The 16,985-nt window shown below is 37.2% G+C and overlaps 2 protein-coding genes across 5 annotated transcripts in view; one reads left to right on the plus strand and one right to left on the minus strand.

Annotated features, from left to right (window-relative positions):
• Positions 1-6,076, plus strand: part of LOC121383032 — a 101,946-nt gene extending 95,870 nt beyond the window's left edge. The window contains exons 5-6 of one of the 3 annotated variants that reach the window (XR_005959244.1): positions 1,197-1,432; positions 5,872-5,983. Coding sequence is in view for 2 of the 3 variants with exons in the window: in XM_041512775.1 (XP_041368709.1) it covers positions 1,197-1,354 (158 nt within the window). In the remaining variant the exon portion in view is untranslated. Of the gene's footprint in view, positions 1-1,196; positions 2,289-5,871 lie in introns of those variants that run through there. The other 2 variants (XM_041512777.1, XM_041512775.1) reach the window with 2 other exon arrangements.
• Positions 6,077-11,000: 4,924 nt separating this feature from the next.
• LOC121383117 (zinc finger protein 236-like) overlaps positions 11,001-16,985 on the minus strand; it is a 40,150-nt gene continuing 34,165 nt past the window's right edge. The window contains exons 5-6 of one of the 2 annotated variants that reach the window (XR_005959261.1): positions 15,942-16,070; positions 11,001-11,800 (exon numbers count right to left, since the gene is read on the minus strand). The gene's annotated coding sequence lies outside the window, so the exon portion shown is untranslated. Of the gene's footprint in view, positions 11,801-15,844; positions 16,071-16,985 lie in introns of those variants that run through there. The other variant, XM_041512912.1, reaches the window with a different exon arrangement.

The raw sequence follows: 16,985 nt of genomic DNA on the forward strand, positions 1-16,985 counted from the left end.
AAAAAAAATTGAAATATGTGAACTTCAAACTATATTAGTGCTACTATTAGTAGTAATAAAGATTGTGATTTTGTCGTAGATTTACGTTTCGTGCAAAACTAGACTTACATTGTTTTGTGAAATTGGGCCCTGGGACCATTATTGCATCATTTCAAGGCTGTAGCTAGGATTTTGTTTTGGGGGGGGGGGGGGGGGGGGGGGGGGGGCAACTGAGTAGTTAATAGTCTAAAACTTCTTAAATGATTAAGAAGAGAATTTTCTTTAAGTGTCTGTAATTTTTCCCGGATTGTTTTCTGTGGGGCAATGGCCCTGCATTTAAATCTTTATGTCAGGATTTCAGATGTTATTTATCCTTACAAACAATTCTGACAATGGAAATCAATGAGTTGACCAAACACCTATAGTAAACATATTCCTTGCACTCTGTAATGTTTTTCTCATGAAGGAAGAAAATGTTTTATTTAACGACGCACTCAACACATTTTATTTACGGTTATATGGCGTCAGACATGTGGTTAAGGATCACACAGATATTGAGGGAGAAAACCCTCTGTCGCCACTTCATGGTATACTCTTTTTGATTAGCAGCAAGTGATCTTTTATATGCATCATCCCATAGACAGGATAGTACATATCATGGCTTTTGATGTATCAGTTGTGGTGCACTGGCTGGAGCGAGAAATAGCCCAATGGGCCCACCGACAAAGATCGATCCCAAACCGACCTCGCATCAAGCGAACACTTTACCACTGAGCTACGTCTAGCCCCCTCTTTTTCTTATTTCCCAAGTGACTGAAAACTCTTCAAAGTAGAGGTAAACTCTGTGATATTTTCTCATTATAGTCCTTGCTGTGTTTCATAAAGCACTTGCCTGGTGCACAGTCAGTTTGGGATCGATCCCTGTTGGTAGGCCCATGGCCATTGGACTATTTCTCGTTCCAGCTAGTGCCCTACAACTGGTATATCAAAGGCTGTGGTATGTGCTATTCTATTTGTGGGATCGTGCATATAAAGGATCCCTTGCTACTATTGAGATAATATAGCAGGTTTCTGCTCCAAGACTATATAAACAAAACACACTTTATATGTCAAAATTACCAAGTGTGACATCAATAGCTGGTGATTAATAATCAGTGTGCTCTAGTGGTGTCGTTAAACAAAACAAACTTTAAATTTAACTTTTTGCTCTGTTTCAGGGTATGCGAAATCTGTCTGCTTGAAGATGGCTTGGTCGGAACTGTCTTCATATTGCTTCAACAGCAAGTTCCATCAAAAATGTTTCCAAGCCAGACAGGCTGTTGGCTGTGGCAAAAAACCTACACAGACCGCTTTGCCAAATGTGTTTTTGAAATAGTGCAGTGCTTGGAGATCACCAGAGTAGAACAACATAGAGATGACAGTATACTGATCTGTGTATACTGAAATGCTGAGAGTACTGAAATACACGTTTCATTACAAAAACATGATCAATTTTGGTTTCTATTACTTAGGAATATTCCATATGAAAGTTAAAGTTAAGTTTGTTTTGTTTAACAACACCACTAGAGCACATTGATTTATTAATCATTGGTTATTGGATGTAAAAAAATTGTAATTTTGACAGTCTTAGAGAGAAAACCTACTATTTTTTTTTCATTAATAGCAAGTGATCTTTTATATGCACCATCCCACAGATAAGGTAGCACATACCACAGCCTTTGATATACCAGTTATGGTGCACTGGCTAGAAGAAGAATATGACATCACATGATGAGGATGAGGGTGGCCGTTTGTACATTTTATTGTTATGTTATTTTTGTAAAACATAAACACATGGCTTCATGTATCTTTGAATCAGGGAAGAAGAAACAAAAATAGCTCAACCTATCAATGATATGAATGCTTCACTATGTTTAGTCTCTGCGTGGTCCATTGTAAGAACAACAGTTGCCATTCTTTAGATGCTGTCGTGTTCATGATGTTCATTTCTAATTTATTTTATAGATACATTTTTTGTCTTGATAATGCTCAGTTGCACAGGCCCGTAGCCAGGATTTTGAGAGGGGGTGGGGGGTGTGTGTGTCATTTAGGCTTATGGTGAGGCACGAAGCACCAGAGTTGCTTAGGGATATTCGGGGTCATATTGAAAAAAACGTCACTGGTAGGGGGGTCAACCAACCCTCCCCCTCCCCCCCATTGGCTACGGACCTGTTGCAATACTTCAGTTAGAATAGTTGATGCACATTCTCATGTTGACTTTCGTTTTCAATTCATAAACTATGTGTATATACAATAAATATATTTACATACTGGTGCCGATGTTTTTACTAACACAAATGAACTGAACTGAAAATATATCAGCAAGAATACTTATGTAAATATCTTGATTTGTTATTTAGTGGTACATCAATATACATGTATTAACACACACACAGTCTTTGGGGTGTATTTGAAAGTGTGTGTGGGTTTCAACTTTGGGGATTTTTTTTAGATTTTTTTAATAGTTTTTTGTTGGGTTTTTTTTTTTGTTGGTGGGGGGTGAGCACCACTGTAGGTGCAATAGCCAGCGGATGAAAATCTGAGGGGTAAAAGGCATTTCCAGCATTCTGGGCTCAATAACAGGAAAAAGTAACGGTCATGGCCCTGGTGCCCCCCCCCCCCCCCCCCCCCCCCCCCCCCCCACCTCCCATTTCTGAGCAATTTGATTAAAATTAACTCTGCTGGTCTCACCAGTAGATCTAACAGCATTGTGTAGAACCCCATGTCCAGGTGACATTTCATCTATAAATAACAATTTAAATATCGACCAATTACACTTCGCCTTTTATAGCGTTATTCGGGAGCATACAAATTCTAAAAATGTCTGGCGAGACTATTTATGCAATAGGCGAACTTGTTGGTCTATTTCAACATTGATAAAACAGTGGGGGAAAGTGCAGTAATAAACTCTGGATTGTATACTAGTATAAACAGATTTTATGGCTATACCATCATGTTTTTGTTTTGTTTTTCGTGCAAATTTTATATTGAAATTAGTTTCCGGCATACTTCGTAATTCACCCAAATCATTTCGTATATCCTCGGCATAATTCTGAATGTTTTCAAACTCATTTCAAATCACTGGCATGATTTTGCAAGTAAGGTTTTGATTGGTCGAATGAAAAGTCAACTGGACATGAGCTCCAGCGGGCTGCTGTTAGATCCACATGTAATAGTGGAGCTAATTTTAATTAGATTGATTTCTGAGGTCCCTAATACAGAGTTGTTGTTTTAAGCCCAAGGCTTACCTCCACTACAACCTATTTGCAGATGTATTAATTTCCTTGAATGGAATGCATTTATACAACTTTAGTTTACTAGGAGTTGAAGGTCTATTATGTTTTCACATCGATTCACACGCTGTATACACTGGTGTATCAATTGGATGCTTCGGGAACATAGTCTTATAAGTACACACCACCTCCCTCTCAATCCCTCTACTGACTTCCTTTACTCACTATTCACATGTATTAAATTCATTAATCTGTACTACCGACTTCCTTTAACATTCACATGTATTAAATTCATTAATCTGTACTACCGACTTCCTTTAACATTCACATGTATTAAATTCATTAATCTGTACTACCGACTTCCTTTAACATTCACATGTATTAAATTCATTAATCTGTACTACCGACTTCCTTTAAACATTCACATGTATTAAATTCATTAATCTGTACTACCGACTTCCTTTAACATTCACATGTATTAAATTCATTAATCTGTACTACCGACTTCCTTTAACATTCACATGTATTAAATTCATTAATCTGTACTACCGACTTCCTTTAACATTCACATGTATTAAATTCATTAATCTGTACTACCGACTTCCTTTAACATTCACATGTATTAAATTCATTAATCTGTACTACCGACTTCCTTTAACATTCACATGTATTAAATTCATTAATCTGTACTACCGACTTCCTTTAACATTCACATGTATTAAATTCATTAATCTGTACTACCGACTTCCTTTAACATTCACATGTATTAAATTCATTAATCTGTACTACCGACTTCCTTTAACATTCACATGTATTAAATTCATTAATCTGTACTACCGACTTCCTTTAACATTCACATGTATTAAATTCATTAATCTGTACTACCGACTTCCTTTAACATTCACATGTATTAAATTCATTAATCTGTACTACCGACTTCCTTTAACATTCACATGTATTAAATTCATTAATCTGTACTACCGACTTCCTTTAACATTCACATGTATTAAATTCATTAATCTGTACTACCGACTTCCTTTAACATTCACATGTATTAAATTCATTAATCTGTACTACCGACTTCCTTTAACATTCACATGTATTAAATTCATTAATCTGTACTACCGACTTCCTTTAACATTCACATGTCATTAAATTCACATGTATTCATTAATCTGTCCTACCGACTTCCTTTAACATTCACATGTATTAAATTCATTAATCTGTGCTACCGACTTCCTTTAACATTCACATGTATTAAATTCATTAATCTGTGCTACCGACTTCCTTTAAACATTCACATGTATTAAATTCATTAATCTGTGCTACCGACTTCCTTTAAACATTCACATGTATTAAATTCATTAATCTGTACTACCGACTTCCTTTAACATTCACATGTATTAAATTCATTAATCTGTACTACCGACTTCCTTTAACATTCACATGTATTAAATTCTCTAATCTGTACTACCGACTTCCTTTAACATTCACATGTATTAAATTCTTTAATCTGTACTACCGACTTCCTTTAAACATTCACATGTATTAAATTCATTAATCTGTACTACCGACTTCCTTTAACATTCACATGTATTAAATTCATTAATCTGTACTACCGACTTCCTTTAACATTCACATGTATTAAATTCATTAATCTGTGCTACCGACTTCCTTTAACATTCACATGTATTAAATTCTTTAATCTGTGCTACCGACTTCCTTTAACATTCACATGTATTAAATTCTTTAATCTGTGCTACCGACTTCCTTTAACATTCACATGTATTAAATTCTTTAATCTGTGCTACCGACTTCCTTTAAACATTCACATGTATTAAATTCATTAATCTGTACTACCGACTTCCTTTAAACATTCACATGTATTAAATTCATTAATCTGTACTACCGACTTCCTTTAACATTCACATGTATTAAATTCTTTAATCTGTACTACCGACTTCCTTTAAACATTCACATGTATTAAATTCTTTAATCTGTGCTACCGACTTCCTTTAACATTCACATGTATTAAATTCATTAATCTGTACTACCGACTTCCTTTAAACATTCACATGTATTAAATTCTTTAATCTGTACTACCGACTTCCTTTAACATTCACATGTATTAAATTCTTTAATCTGTACTACCGACTTCCTTTAACATTCACATGTATTAAATTCATTAATCTGTACTACCGACTTCCTTTAAACATTCACATGTATTAAATTCATTAATCTGTACTACCGACTTCCTTTAACATTCACATGTATTAAATTCTCTAATTTGTACTACCGACTTCCTTTAACATTCACATGTATTAAATTCATTAATCTGTACTACCGACTTCCTTTAACATTCACATGTATTAAATTCATTAATCTGTACTACCGACTTCCTTTAACATTCACATGTATTAAATTCTTTAATCTGTGCTACCGACTTCCTTTAACATTCACATGTATTAAATTCATTAATCTGTACTACCGACTTCCTTTAACATTTACATGTATTAAATTCTTTAATCTGTGCTACCGACTTCCTTTAAACATTCACATGTATTAAATTCTTTAATCTGTGCTACTGTCGCCAAGCTAAAGAGTTGTTGCTTGTTTTCAGATTTCTTCCATAAAGCCTGCTACAAGAAGAGATGGCACATGCTGAGTCGAGCTCTGTTTATCAAAAAGTTCAATAACAAGTGCACGCAGGCGCGCCTCAAAGAACAGGGCATACGCAGACACAAGTCCTGCACTGGATCCTCTGAAAAATGACTTTCATCCATTACAATATGATTTTATATTTAGCCACAATAAAACTTGTTTTTACTACCTGTTTTCTTAACGTTTTTAATATAGTTTACTGTTTACAAAGTATAGTGTGTGTGTGTATGTGTGCGTGCGTGCGTGTGTACGTGGGTGTGTGCGTGGGTGGGTGTATACAATGAAACCTGTCTAAACCAGATCATACTGAGGACCTAATGTTTATCCAATTTAGACGGGATCCAATATTTAGAGGGTCACAATTTAGAATTTGGGACCATGAAACTTGGCAGGTGTTCGGTGTATCCAGGGTTCAGTTTAGACAGGTTTCACTGTATTTGGTGTGTGTTTATAAGTAAGGTGAGCAACCCACACATGCACAATAAACACCAACATGCACACATACACAAACACATATTTAGAAACATGGGGATGGAAAGATAGGTGTGTTTTATCAGGTAAGGTGCTGGGGCCTAATTCACTAAACTCTCGCAACTTTGCGATCTCGCAGTGCAATACTAAAAGACTTGCAAAGAGGATGCTTTGTTGTCTAGCAGAGCCTAAGAGACCTTTGTGAATTAGGCCCCTGGTCTCTGCTACACTGATGATCTTCTAGCATTCAACAGCACAATAACATATCATATGTACCTTCCATCAATTTACCCATTGAAATAAACTACTGTCAAAGATATCAAATCAGTTTAATATCTTGAGATTCAAATTGACATTAACCTCCAAACTTCTTCTTTAACTTACTTTTGTGCTTATATCCAATTAAGGTTCAAGCACACTATTCTGGGCACACACCTCAGCTATCTGGGCTGTCTGTCCCAGCCAGTGGGTTAGTTGTTAGTGGTTAGTGAGAGAGAAGTGGGTGTAGTGGCCTACCCATTAAGTCGTTAAACTTCGCTCTGGGTGGGAGCTGGTACCGGGATGCGAACCCAGTACCTACCAGCCTCATGTCCGATATGACAACCACAACACCACCGAGGCCGGTACCGGGATGCGAACCCAGTACCTACCAGCCTCATGTCCGATATGGCTTAACCACGACACCACCGAGGCCGGTACCGGGATGCGAACCCAGTACCTACCAGCCTCATGTCCGATATGGCTTAACCACGACACCACCGAGGCCGGTACCGGGATGCGAACCCAGTACCTACCAGCCTCATGTCCGATATGGCTTAACCACGACACCACCGAGGCCGGTACCGGGATGCGAACCTAGTACCTACCAGCCTCATGTCCGATATGGCTTAACCACGACACCACCGAGGCTCGTACCGGGATGTGAACCCAGTACCTACCAGCCTTATGTCCGATATGGCTTAACCATGACACCACCGAGGCCGGTACCTCCAAACTAAACTGTTTGACCAAAAAGGATAACTCCAGCTCTCCAACAGTCTCATTTGTGTTGAACAATATTCCTTCTGCTCCCGCATTTTGGTGTCCAAGATCCCTTAAGGAATGGTCATAGCATGCAGATTTCGAAGAATGCCATATCTTCCTAGCACAGAAGTTGAGGGATTCTTAAGGGTTCTCAAAAAGATTTAACATACACAGTTAGAATCTATTTTCCAATACGACAAAACACTGACTGACATCATGTCCGATGACATACCCTATTTTCACCTAGTGCACGCTTTCATGAATTTTTTTTTTTTTTTTTACAAAATTACATAATCTTCATAGTTGATATGAAAAGAACAAACTTTACAACTATAAAATATACTCATGTTAGATGCTACCAGTGGGGGCAGGATATGTTCATCTTTTGAAAACACCTGATCTCATTTGACGGTGATTCATAAGTACTGTCATCTATGTCCATTGAGCTCTGTGTTGTGCAGAACCAGTCACGGGAGTCGTACCGATGATGTAGGAAGGCTGTATTATTCCTGGCACAGAGCAGTTCCCCTGTAGGCAAAGCACCCAACAGTAGATTATAGCACAGAAGTAATCACACAGCTATGTCAAGAGACTGTGTGTACTTATGTAGATAAGGTGTGTGTGTGTGTGTGTGTCTGTGTGTGTGTGTGTGTTGTGTCTTTGTCTGTGTGTGTGTGCATGCATGTGTGTGCGTGCGTGCAAGAACTTGTGCAGGGTGGGTATAGACTATGGCAAGTGAAGGTTTTAAGGGGGTTACAGGTAGTACTAAACCAAATAACTTCCGGCTGGTTCAAAGTTCGAGGTGCACCCAACTTTTGATAGAGAAGTGAACACCACAAGTCCTGTGATTGGTTATAAATGACCGGCCTCGGTGGCGTCGTGGCAGGCCATCGGTCTACAGGCTGGTAGGTACTGGGTTCGGATCCCAGTCGAGGCATGGGATTTTTAATCCAGATACCGACTCCAAACCCTGAGTCTCCGCAAGGCTCAATGGGTAGGTGTAAACCACTTGCACCGACCAGTATCCATAACTGGTTCAACAAAGGCCATGGTTTGTGCTATCCTGCCTGTGGGAAGCGCAAATAAAAGATCCCTTGCTGCTAATCGGAAGAGTAGCCCATGTAGTGGCGACAGCGGATTTCCTCTCAAAATCTGTGTGGTCCTTAACCATATGTCTGACGCCATATAACCGTAAATAAAATGTGTTGAGTGCGTCGTTAAATAAATCATATCTTTCTTTTTTTCTTTGGTTATAAATGTGAGTGTGTTGGTTGTAAAAACAATTAGTTTCATCTGGGCTAAAAATGTATGCAATTGTATTTCATCTAGTACCACTGTGTCAAGTAGCATTGTGCTTGGAACATGTATGGGGTACCTGTAAAAAAAAGTACTCAAATTTTGTGTGGAACTAGGGTAGTCATAGACGCTACCCGTTATCTCAGAAATGAGCAGCTTGACACCCACGTTTTTGTGATTCACTTTAAGGGTGAGGGGTGATAGTATTTATATCCGTGGCGTTTATGTCGATTGATACATTGCAGGTAGGAGTTTTAGCCACATATGTTACTATTGTCGTCTATGGGATTTGATTTGGTAGTATACACCCTATAGCACATATTCCGTGCATAATAAAAAATATTATGAATTTGTGATTTTATTTAATTAAACTATACTGGTTGATTAATTAGCTGTCACTGGACCATGCAAGTTCACAATGACCTTGACCGTGACACTAATCACTGTACATGGCTCTGAATGGAGTTTGAATCAAAGTTAGCACTGAGGAAAAGTTGGTTTTGGCCTATAATTCATACTGTAAATATTTCAATAATTTCTTTTTACATGGTATTTGACTTGCCATATACAACTGCTCTTAAATATGGTGTTATATATAGGCAACCTGAATTAAGATTTTAATAGCAATTTATTTTTATATTAAAAATAACATGTGTCAATAGTGGGTTAATGTCTTTAGTTTCCATTAACATAGTTAATTTTTCATGTATGAAATTCTGAAAACTCAAATTTGTAAAGAACTTGATTTTTATTGTCATTTTGACATATTTATAGGGTGCTAAGTTATATTTTAGACAAGTTTGTAGTTTTATGCAAAATTTAAAATAAATTTAAAGAAAAACTTCACCAAAGACATAATTAAATTTGTTGTCACTATTGTGCCTTCTGTTCTTAGTTATACATAACAATAATCTTGTTAAACATACCTTAAGATCTCCAGATCAAATATTTTTTTTAATAATCACTTAGTTTGCTCTCATGAAGACCATTTTAGGTTTATACTGGATTCAGAACCAATTTTTTTCAGATTTGATTATCTGCCTTGGAGTAAGTTGGTAATTTATTTTATTGTTAAAGCTGTATTACCCAATGTTACTAGCTAAATAAAATGCTGGATTACTGATTGTAGAAATACATCCAATATACATAATGTATTGATCTGGATTAGAAAATAATGCAATAAAATAGATGTTCGGGTAATTATGTCATTTAAAAGTAGTTTTTTTAAAAGTAATTAATCAAAAATAAATGTGTGAAAGCTGGATGATAATTCCAGATATCACAAATATTAAAAGCTACAACTACAGTAGGCTACAAATAAAATATAGTCAGGAATATGGGTGGCTCCCAATGATTTTGATGGTTCATTATGGAAATCAGCATGGCTGATGGATTTGAAATTCCCACACCTGGTAACTTGAAGACGGCCACACCCTGCATACAGAATTTCCTCCCAACACTAATGTCCAGAACATTAAGTTATTACTTCATACAGGTACAGTCATGTTGGTGTTTCCTTCCTCACAGTATATTTTTTAATACTGATATTTCTTTGATGTACCTGTTCAGGTCTCCTAATCTAGGGGTCAGTCAAGTGCATGTGTTTTAATGGAATACTTTAAAAGAGTAGAGGTACTCTGACTATCTTTGTTGTCTCTACATATATACCTGAGTACACACACCAAACTGACAGTAAATATCTTCAGGAGTTTTATTTTAAAACATTTTGTTGTTTAATATGACATATTGCATTTGTACAAAACTGTATACAATATATATGCCTTATGAGGTGTACATTATATTAGGTTGCACTGTAGAAACAACAGTTTCATTGAGGCTGTCACTTATGTCAGAATTCACCAGATCCTGGTTGTTATAAAAACACATAGCTGGACACTTTGAAAAATGTATATTATCAGTATAGGTAGTACTAAACCAAATAACTTCCGGCTGGGTCAAAGTTGGAGGTGCACCGAACTTTTGATAGAGAAGTGAACACCACAAGTCCTGTGATTGGTTATAAATGTAAGTGTGTTGGTTGTAAACAAAATTAGTTTCATCTGGGCTAAAAATGTATGCAATTTTATTTCATCTAGTACCACTGTGTCAAGTAGCCTTGTGCTTGGAACATGTATGGGGTACCTGTAAAAAAAAGTACTCAAATTTTGTGCGGAACTAGGGTAGTCATAGACGCTACCCGTTATCTCAGAAATGAGCAGCTTGACACCCACTTTTTTGTGATTCACTTTAAGGGTGAGGGGTGGTAGTATTTATATCCGTGGCGTTTATGTCGATTGATACGTTGCAGGTAGGAGTTTTAGCCACTTATGTTACTATTGTCGTCTATGGGATTTGATTTGGTAGTATACACCCTACAGTACGATTCCTCCAGAAAATATATTTTAATAAAAAGAAAATTCACTTTTTGCAGGGGGGTTTGACCCCCAATCACCCCCCCCCCCCTTGCCTTGCACACATGCCTGCAGAGATAGGAACATGAATATGCTTGAGAAACCATTGTTTTTTTCCTGTTCAAATCTGCTTCATAACTGGTATATCAAAGATGATGGTATGCACTGTTCTGTTCATCCCTGTTCGCTGTCTGTCTGGTCTGGTTCCTCCCCCTCTCTTTCTCCGTCTGTCTCCCTCCTTCCCTCTCTCTCTGTCTGTCTGTCTCTCTCTCTCTCTCTGGTTGTCATTATACAAACATTCCACTCTTCTTCACTTGATCGATCCTTGCATTTTATGTAGAGTACCGGTATATCATTAGGGCTTCAAATCGCATATTATTTCTAAAAGTTGCCATTCCCCACTTGTACATGACTAATCAATGTCCTTATGTGTCATTAGCAAGCATTCTTTTCCTTTCCTAATAACCACCAACTAAACAACGTGCTGAGGTGTTGTTAAAGAAAACATGCAGTTTACTTCTTAGTTCGGTGTGCATTTAGTAACAGGAATCTTTTTTCTCTTCCAGACTATTTTCAGTGCGTGTGTTTGAAGAGTGCCTGGGCTGCACTGCCGGCCTCCGTGTTCTACAGGAAGTTCCACAAGAAGTGTTTTCAGGCCAGGCATGCCATGGGTTACGCACATCAGACCTACAACCGCAGAACAGACAAATGATACAGTCACAGAATGGACAAATGACATATGCAATCGCAGACTGGATAAAGACACTTACAATCACAGTTTAGACAAATGAGACAGTCACAGAATGGACAAATGACATATGCAATCGCAGACTGGATAAAGACACTTACAATCACAGTTTAGACAAATGACACAGTCACAGAATGGACAAATGACATATGCAATAGCAGACTGGATAAAGACACTTACAATCACAGTTTAGACAAATGACACAGTCACAGAATGGACAAATGACATATACAATCGCAGACTGGATAAAGACACTTACAATCACAGTTTAGACAAATGACACAGTCACAGAATGGACAAATGACATACAATCGCAGACTGGATAAAGACACTTACAATCACAGTTTAGACAAATGACACAGTCACAGAATGGACAAATGACATATACAATCGCAGACTGGATAAAGACACTTACAATCACAGATTAGACCAATGACACAGTCACAGAATGGACAAATGACATATACAATCGCAGACTGGATAAAGAAACTTACAATCACAGTTTAGACAAATGACACAGTCACAGAATGGACAAATGATATACAATCGCAGACTGGATAAAGACACTTACAATCACAGTTTAGACAAATGACACAGTCACAGAATGGACAAATGACATATACAATAGCAGACTGGATAAAGACACTTACAATCACAGTTTAGACAAATGACACAGTCACAAAATGGACAAATGACATATACAATAGCAGACTGGATAAAGACACTTACAATCACAGTTTAGACAAATGACACAGTCACAGAATGGACAAATGACATATACAATAGCAGACTGGATAAAGACACTTACAATCACAGTTTAGACAAATGACACAGTCACAGAATGGACAAATGACATATACAATAGCAGACTGGATAAAGACACTTACAATCACAGTTTAGACAAATAACACAGTCACAGAATGGACAAATGACATATACAATCGCAGACTGGATAAAGACACTTACAATCACAGTTTAGACAAATGACACAGTCACAGAATGGACAAATGACATACAATCGCAGACTGGATAAAGACACTTACAATCACAGTTTAGACAAATGACACAGTCACAGAATGGACAAATGACATATACAATCGCAGACTGGATAAAGACACTTACAATCACAGTTTAGACAAATGACACAGTCACAGAATGGACAAATGACATATACAATCGCAGACTGGATAAAGACACTTACAATCACAGATTAGACCAATGACACAGTCACAGAATGGACAAATGACATATACAATAGCAGACTGGATAAAGACACTTACAATCACAGTTTAGACAAATGACACAGTCACAGAATGGACAAATGATATACAATCGCAGACTGGATAAAGACACTTACAATCACAGTTTAGACAAATGACACAGTCACAGAATGGACAAATGACATATACAATCACAGACTGGATAAAGACACTTACAATCACAGTTTAGACAAATGACACAGTCACAGAATGGACAAATGATATATGCAATCGCAGACTGGATAAAGACACTTACAATCACAGTTTAGACAAATGACACAGTCACAGAATGGACAAATGACATATACAATCGCAGACTGGATAAAGACACTTACAATCACAGTTTAGACAAATGACACAGTCACAGAATGGACAAATGATATACAATCGCAGACTGGATAAAGACACTTACAATCACAGATTAGACCAATGACACAGTCACAGAATGGACAAATGACATATACAATCACAGACTGGATAAAGACACTTACAATCACAGTTTAGACAAATGACACAGTCACAGAATGGACAAATGACATATACAATAGCAGACTGGATAAAGACACTTACAATCACAGTTTAGACAAATGACACAGTCACAGAATGGACAAATGATATACAATCGCAGACTGGATAAAGACACTTACAATCACAGTTTAGACAAATGACACAGTCACAGAATGGACAAATGACATATACAATCGCAGACTGGATAAAGACACTTACAATCACAGATTAGACCAATGACACAGTCACAGAATGGACAAATGACATATACAATAGCAGACTGGATAAAGACACTTACAATCACAGTTTAGACAAATGACACAGTCACAGAATGGACAAATGATATACAATCGCAGACTGGATAAAGACACTTACAATCACAGTTTAGACAAATGACACAGTCACAGAATGGACAAATGACATACAATCGCAGACTGGATAAAGACACTTACAATCACAGATTAGACCAATGACACAGTCACAGAATGGACAAATGACATATACAATCGCAGACTGGATAAAGACACTTACAATCACAGTTTAGACAAATGACACAGTCACAGAATGGACAAATGACATACAATCGCAGACTGGATAAAGACACTTACAATCACAGATTAGACCAATGACACAGTCACAGAATGGACAAATGACATATACAATCGCAGACTGGATAAAGACACTTACAATCACAGTTTAGACAAATGACACAGTCACAGAATGGACAAATGACATACAATCGCAGACTGGATAAAGACACTTACAATCACAGTTTAGACAAATGACACAGTCACAGAATGGACAAATGACATACAATCGCAGACTGGATAAAGACACTTACAATCACAGTTTAGACAAATGACACAGTCACAGAATGGACAAATGACATATACAATAGCAGACTGGATAAAGACACTTACAATCACAGTTTAGACAAATGACACAGTCACAGAATGGACAAATGACATATACAATAGCAGACTGGATAAAGACACTTACAATCACAGTTTAGACAAATGACACAGTCACAGAATGGACAAATGACATATACAATAGCAGACTGGATAAAGACACTTACAATCACAGTTTAGACAAATGACACAGTCACAGAATGGACAAATGACATATACAATAGCAGACTGGATAAAGACACTTACAATCACAGTTTAGACAAATGACACAGTCACAGAATGGACAAATGACATATACAATCGCAGACTGGATAAAGACATTTACAATCACAGATTAGACCAATGACACAGTCACAGAATGGACAAATGACATATACAATCGCAGACTGGACAAAGACACTTACAGCTGCAGACTAGACAAATTTAAATTGTTAGCACACCAACTTGTAACTATCTTTATCATCTTAAATACATATTATAGGTTAAAGGAACAAACCATAGTTTTGAAACACTACAGCATGTTTCACTATTAGAGCCATTTATGATCACTGAAATCAAACATTACTTATATTTTATTCTTCATATTATCCATATCCGTAAAACCGAAGTGTTTCTGGTCATCTTGTTGTTTCTAATATCACAAAATAAATGTTTCATATTTTTAAAAATGCATGTGCGTCTGAGAAGTAGCGGTTATTGATTCGAGTTGTAGTCTATTTTTAAAGGATATATGGCAGTTTTAACGCCACAGACTCTTGTTTCACTCTGCTGTAACTTTATCTAAATGTGTTACAGGTTTGTAGATTAACTAAACTTAGTGTCCATTTTCACGAGATGGAACTAGGGTCTGCGCCTTTAAAATTTTAGAAAGGTATTAACCACCAATTTTCCCCTGCACTGGGATGGGTGCAGAAGGGAAGAGGGAGGGCTGAGATAGCTGTGCCCTCTCCCTTTACTCAACCTCAAGTTTAAAAGTTTAAAATGTTGGAAAGGCTGCTTTGAAATGGCCCAAATACACTAATTACAACTGAACATGAGTGTATCTAGAGGGCGCTGCTCATATGAGTTACGTCTCCTTGTTTTCATGCCCCACCCAGTGGAGTTGGCCAGTTCGGTGGGTGACAAGTTAAAGTTGGTTTTGTTTAATGACACCACTAGAGCACATTGATTTATTAATCAGCAGCTATTGGATGTCAAACATTTGGTAATTGTGACATATAGTCTTACAGAGGAAACCCACTATATATTTCCATTAGTAGCAAGAGATCTTTTATTTCCATTATCCCACAGTCAGAATAGCACATACCATGGCCTTTGATATACCAGTCGTGGTGCACTGGTTGTGATGAGAAATAGCCCAATGGGCCCACCGACGGGGATCAATCCCAAAGTGAGTGCTTTACCACTGAGCTGCGTCTGGGTGAGACGATACGGGGGTGCTGAGTAGATTTGTAGATGGCATTTGTTTCTGCATTAACCAAACCTCCTTCGTTCCCTTTAACCGTGCTGGTCTGGGCAAGAATATGTGAGGCCTGAAAGACAAAAGTATATTTATTGAAGGTGTGAGTTTAATAATATTTTAAATATTTATCAATATTAAACAGATCAGCAGCTTCATTTCCCCTGTGACACACAATTCTTCAATTTGCTTTAGATGTAGAGTGAATCCCCTCTAAACCAGACACCCATGGGTCAAAGTAAAATCACTGATTTTAAGGGTATCTGGTATAGAGAGGTTCTCTTTTGTACCCATATTTACAAAGGGACAATAAAAACCACCAGGTTTTGTCGGAATTCCGGTTTACAGAGTGTCCGCTTTTAAGAGGTTTCACTGTATGTACAATCTACTTTGAATTTTCCATCTCAACCAGTGCTACACAACTAGCATATCAATATCCATGGTATGTGCTATCATGTCTGTGGGAAAATGCATATAAAATGTCCCTTGCTGCTATTGAGAAAACAATGCAGTGTTACAATTATCATATGTCTGACATCCAGTAGTCTGTACATCCTAAAGTTAAGGTTAATCTGCTTTACAGCATTTTATCAAATCTGCTAGAAATAGTCCCACTAACTACAAATAATTTATTAAAGGTTTACAAGAGATATTTATCTGAATGTTAATCACATTAAAATGAATATACTTGTATCTGTAGTTCAGAAATCTATTTGGACTCCCAGACTTCATTGTACAAGACTGAAATGGCATTTCATGTTTTGAAGAATGAAGGATTGATACTTCCTCATATTACAAATATTGTACAAAACAATGCAACACCATAATGTGGCCTTACATAGGGTTATGGCATGTGGCACTTCGAAAGAGTTATAATTAGGGCTTCCATGAGTACTCGAGCACGGGCTGAGTGTAGCAAGACTCGAGTCGCTTCACAGTACTCCAGTACCTGTTCAAATGAAACAATGTAGAGCATTAATTTCAGCAG

Source organism: Gigantopelta aegis, chromosome 10 (assembly GCF_016097555.1).
Source record: "Gigantopelta aegis isolate Gae_Host chromosome 10, Gae_host_genome, whole genome shotgun sequence".
NCBI lineage: Eukaryota > Metazoa > Mollusca > Gastropoda > Neomphalida > Peltospiridae > Gigantopelta > Gigantopelta aegis.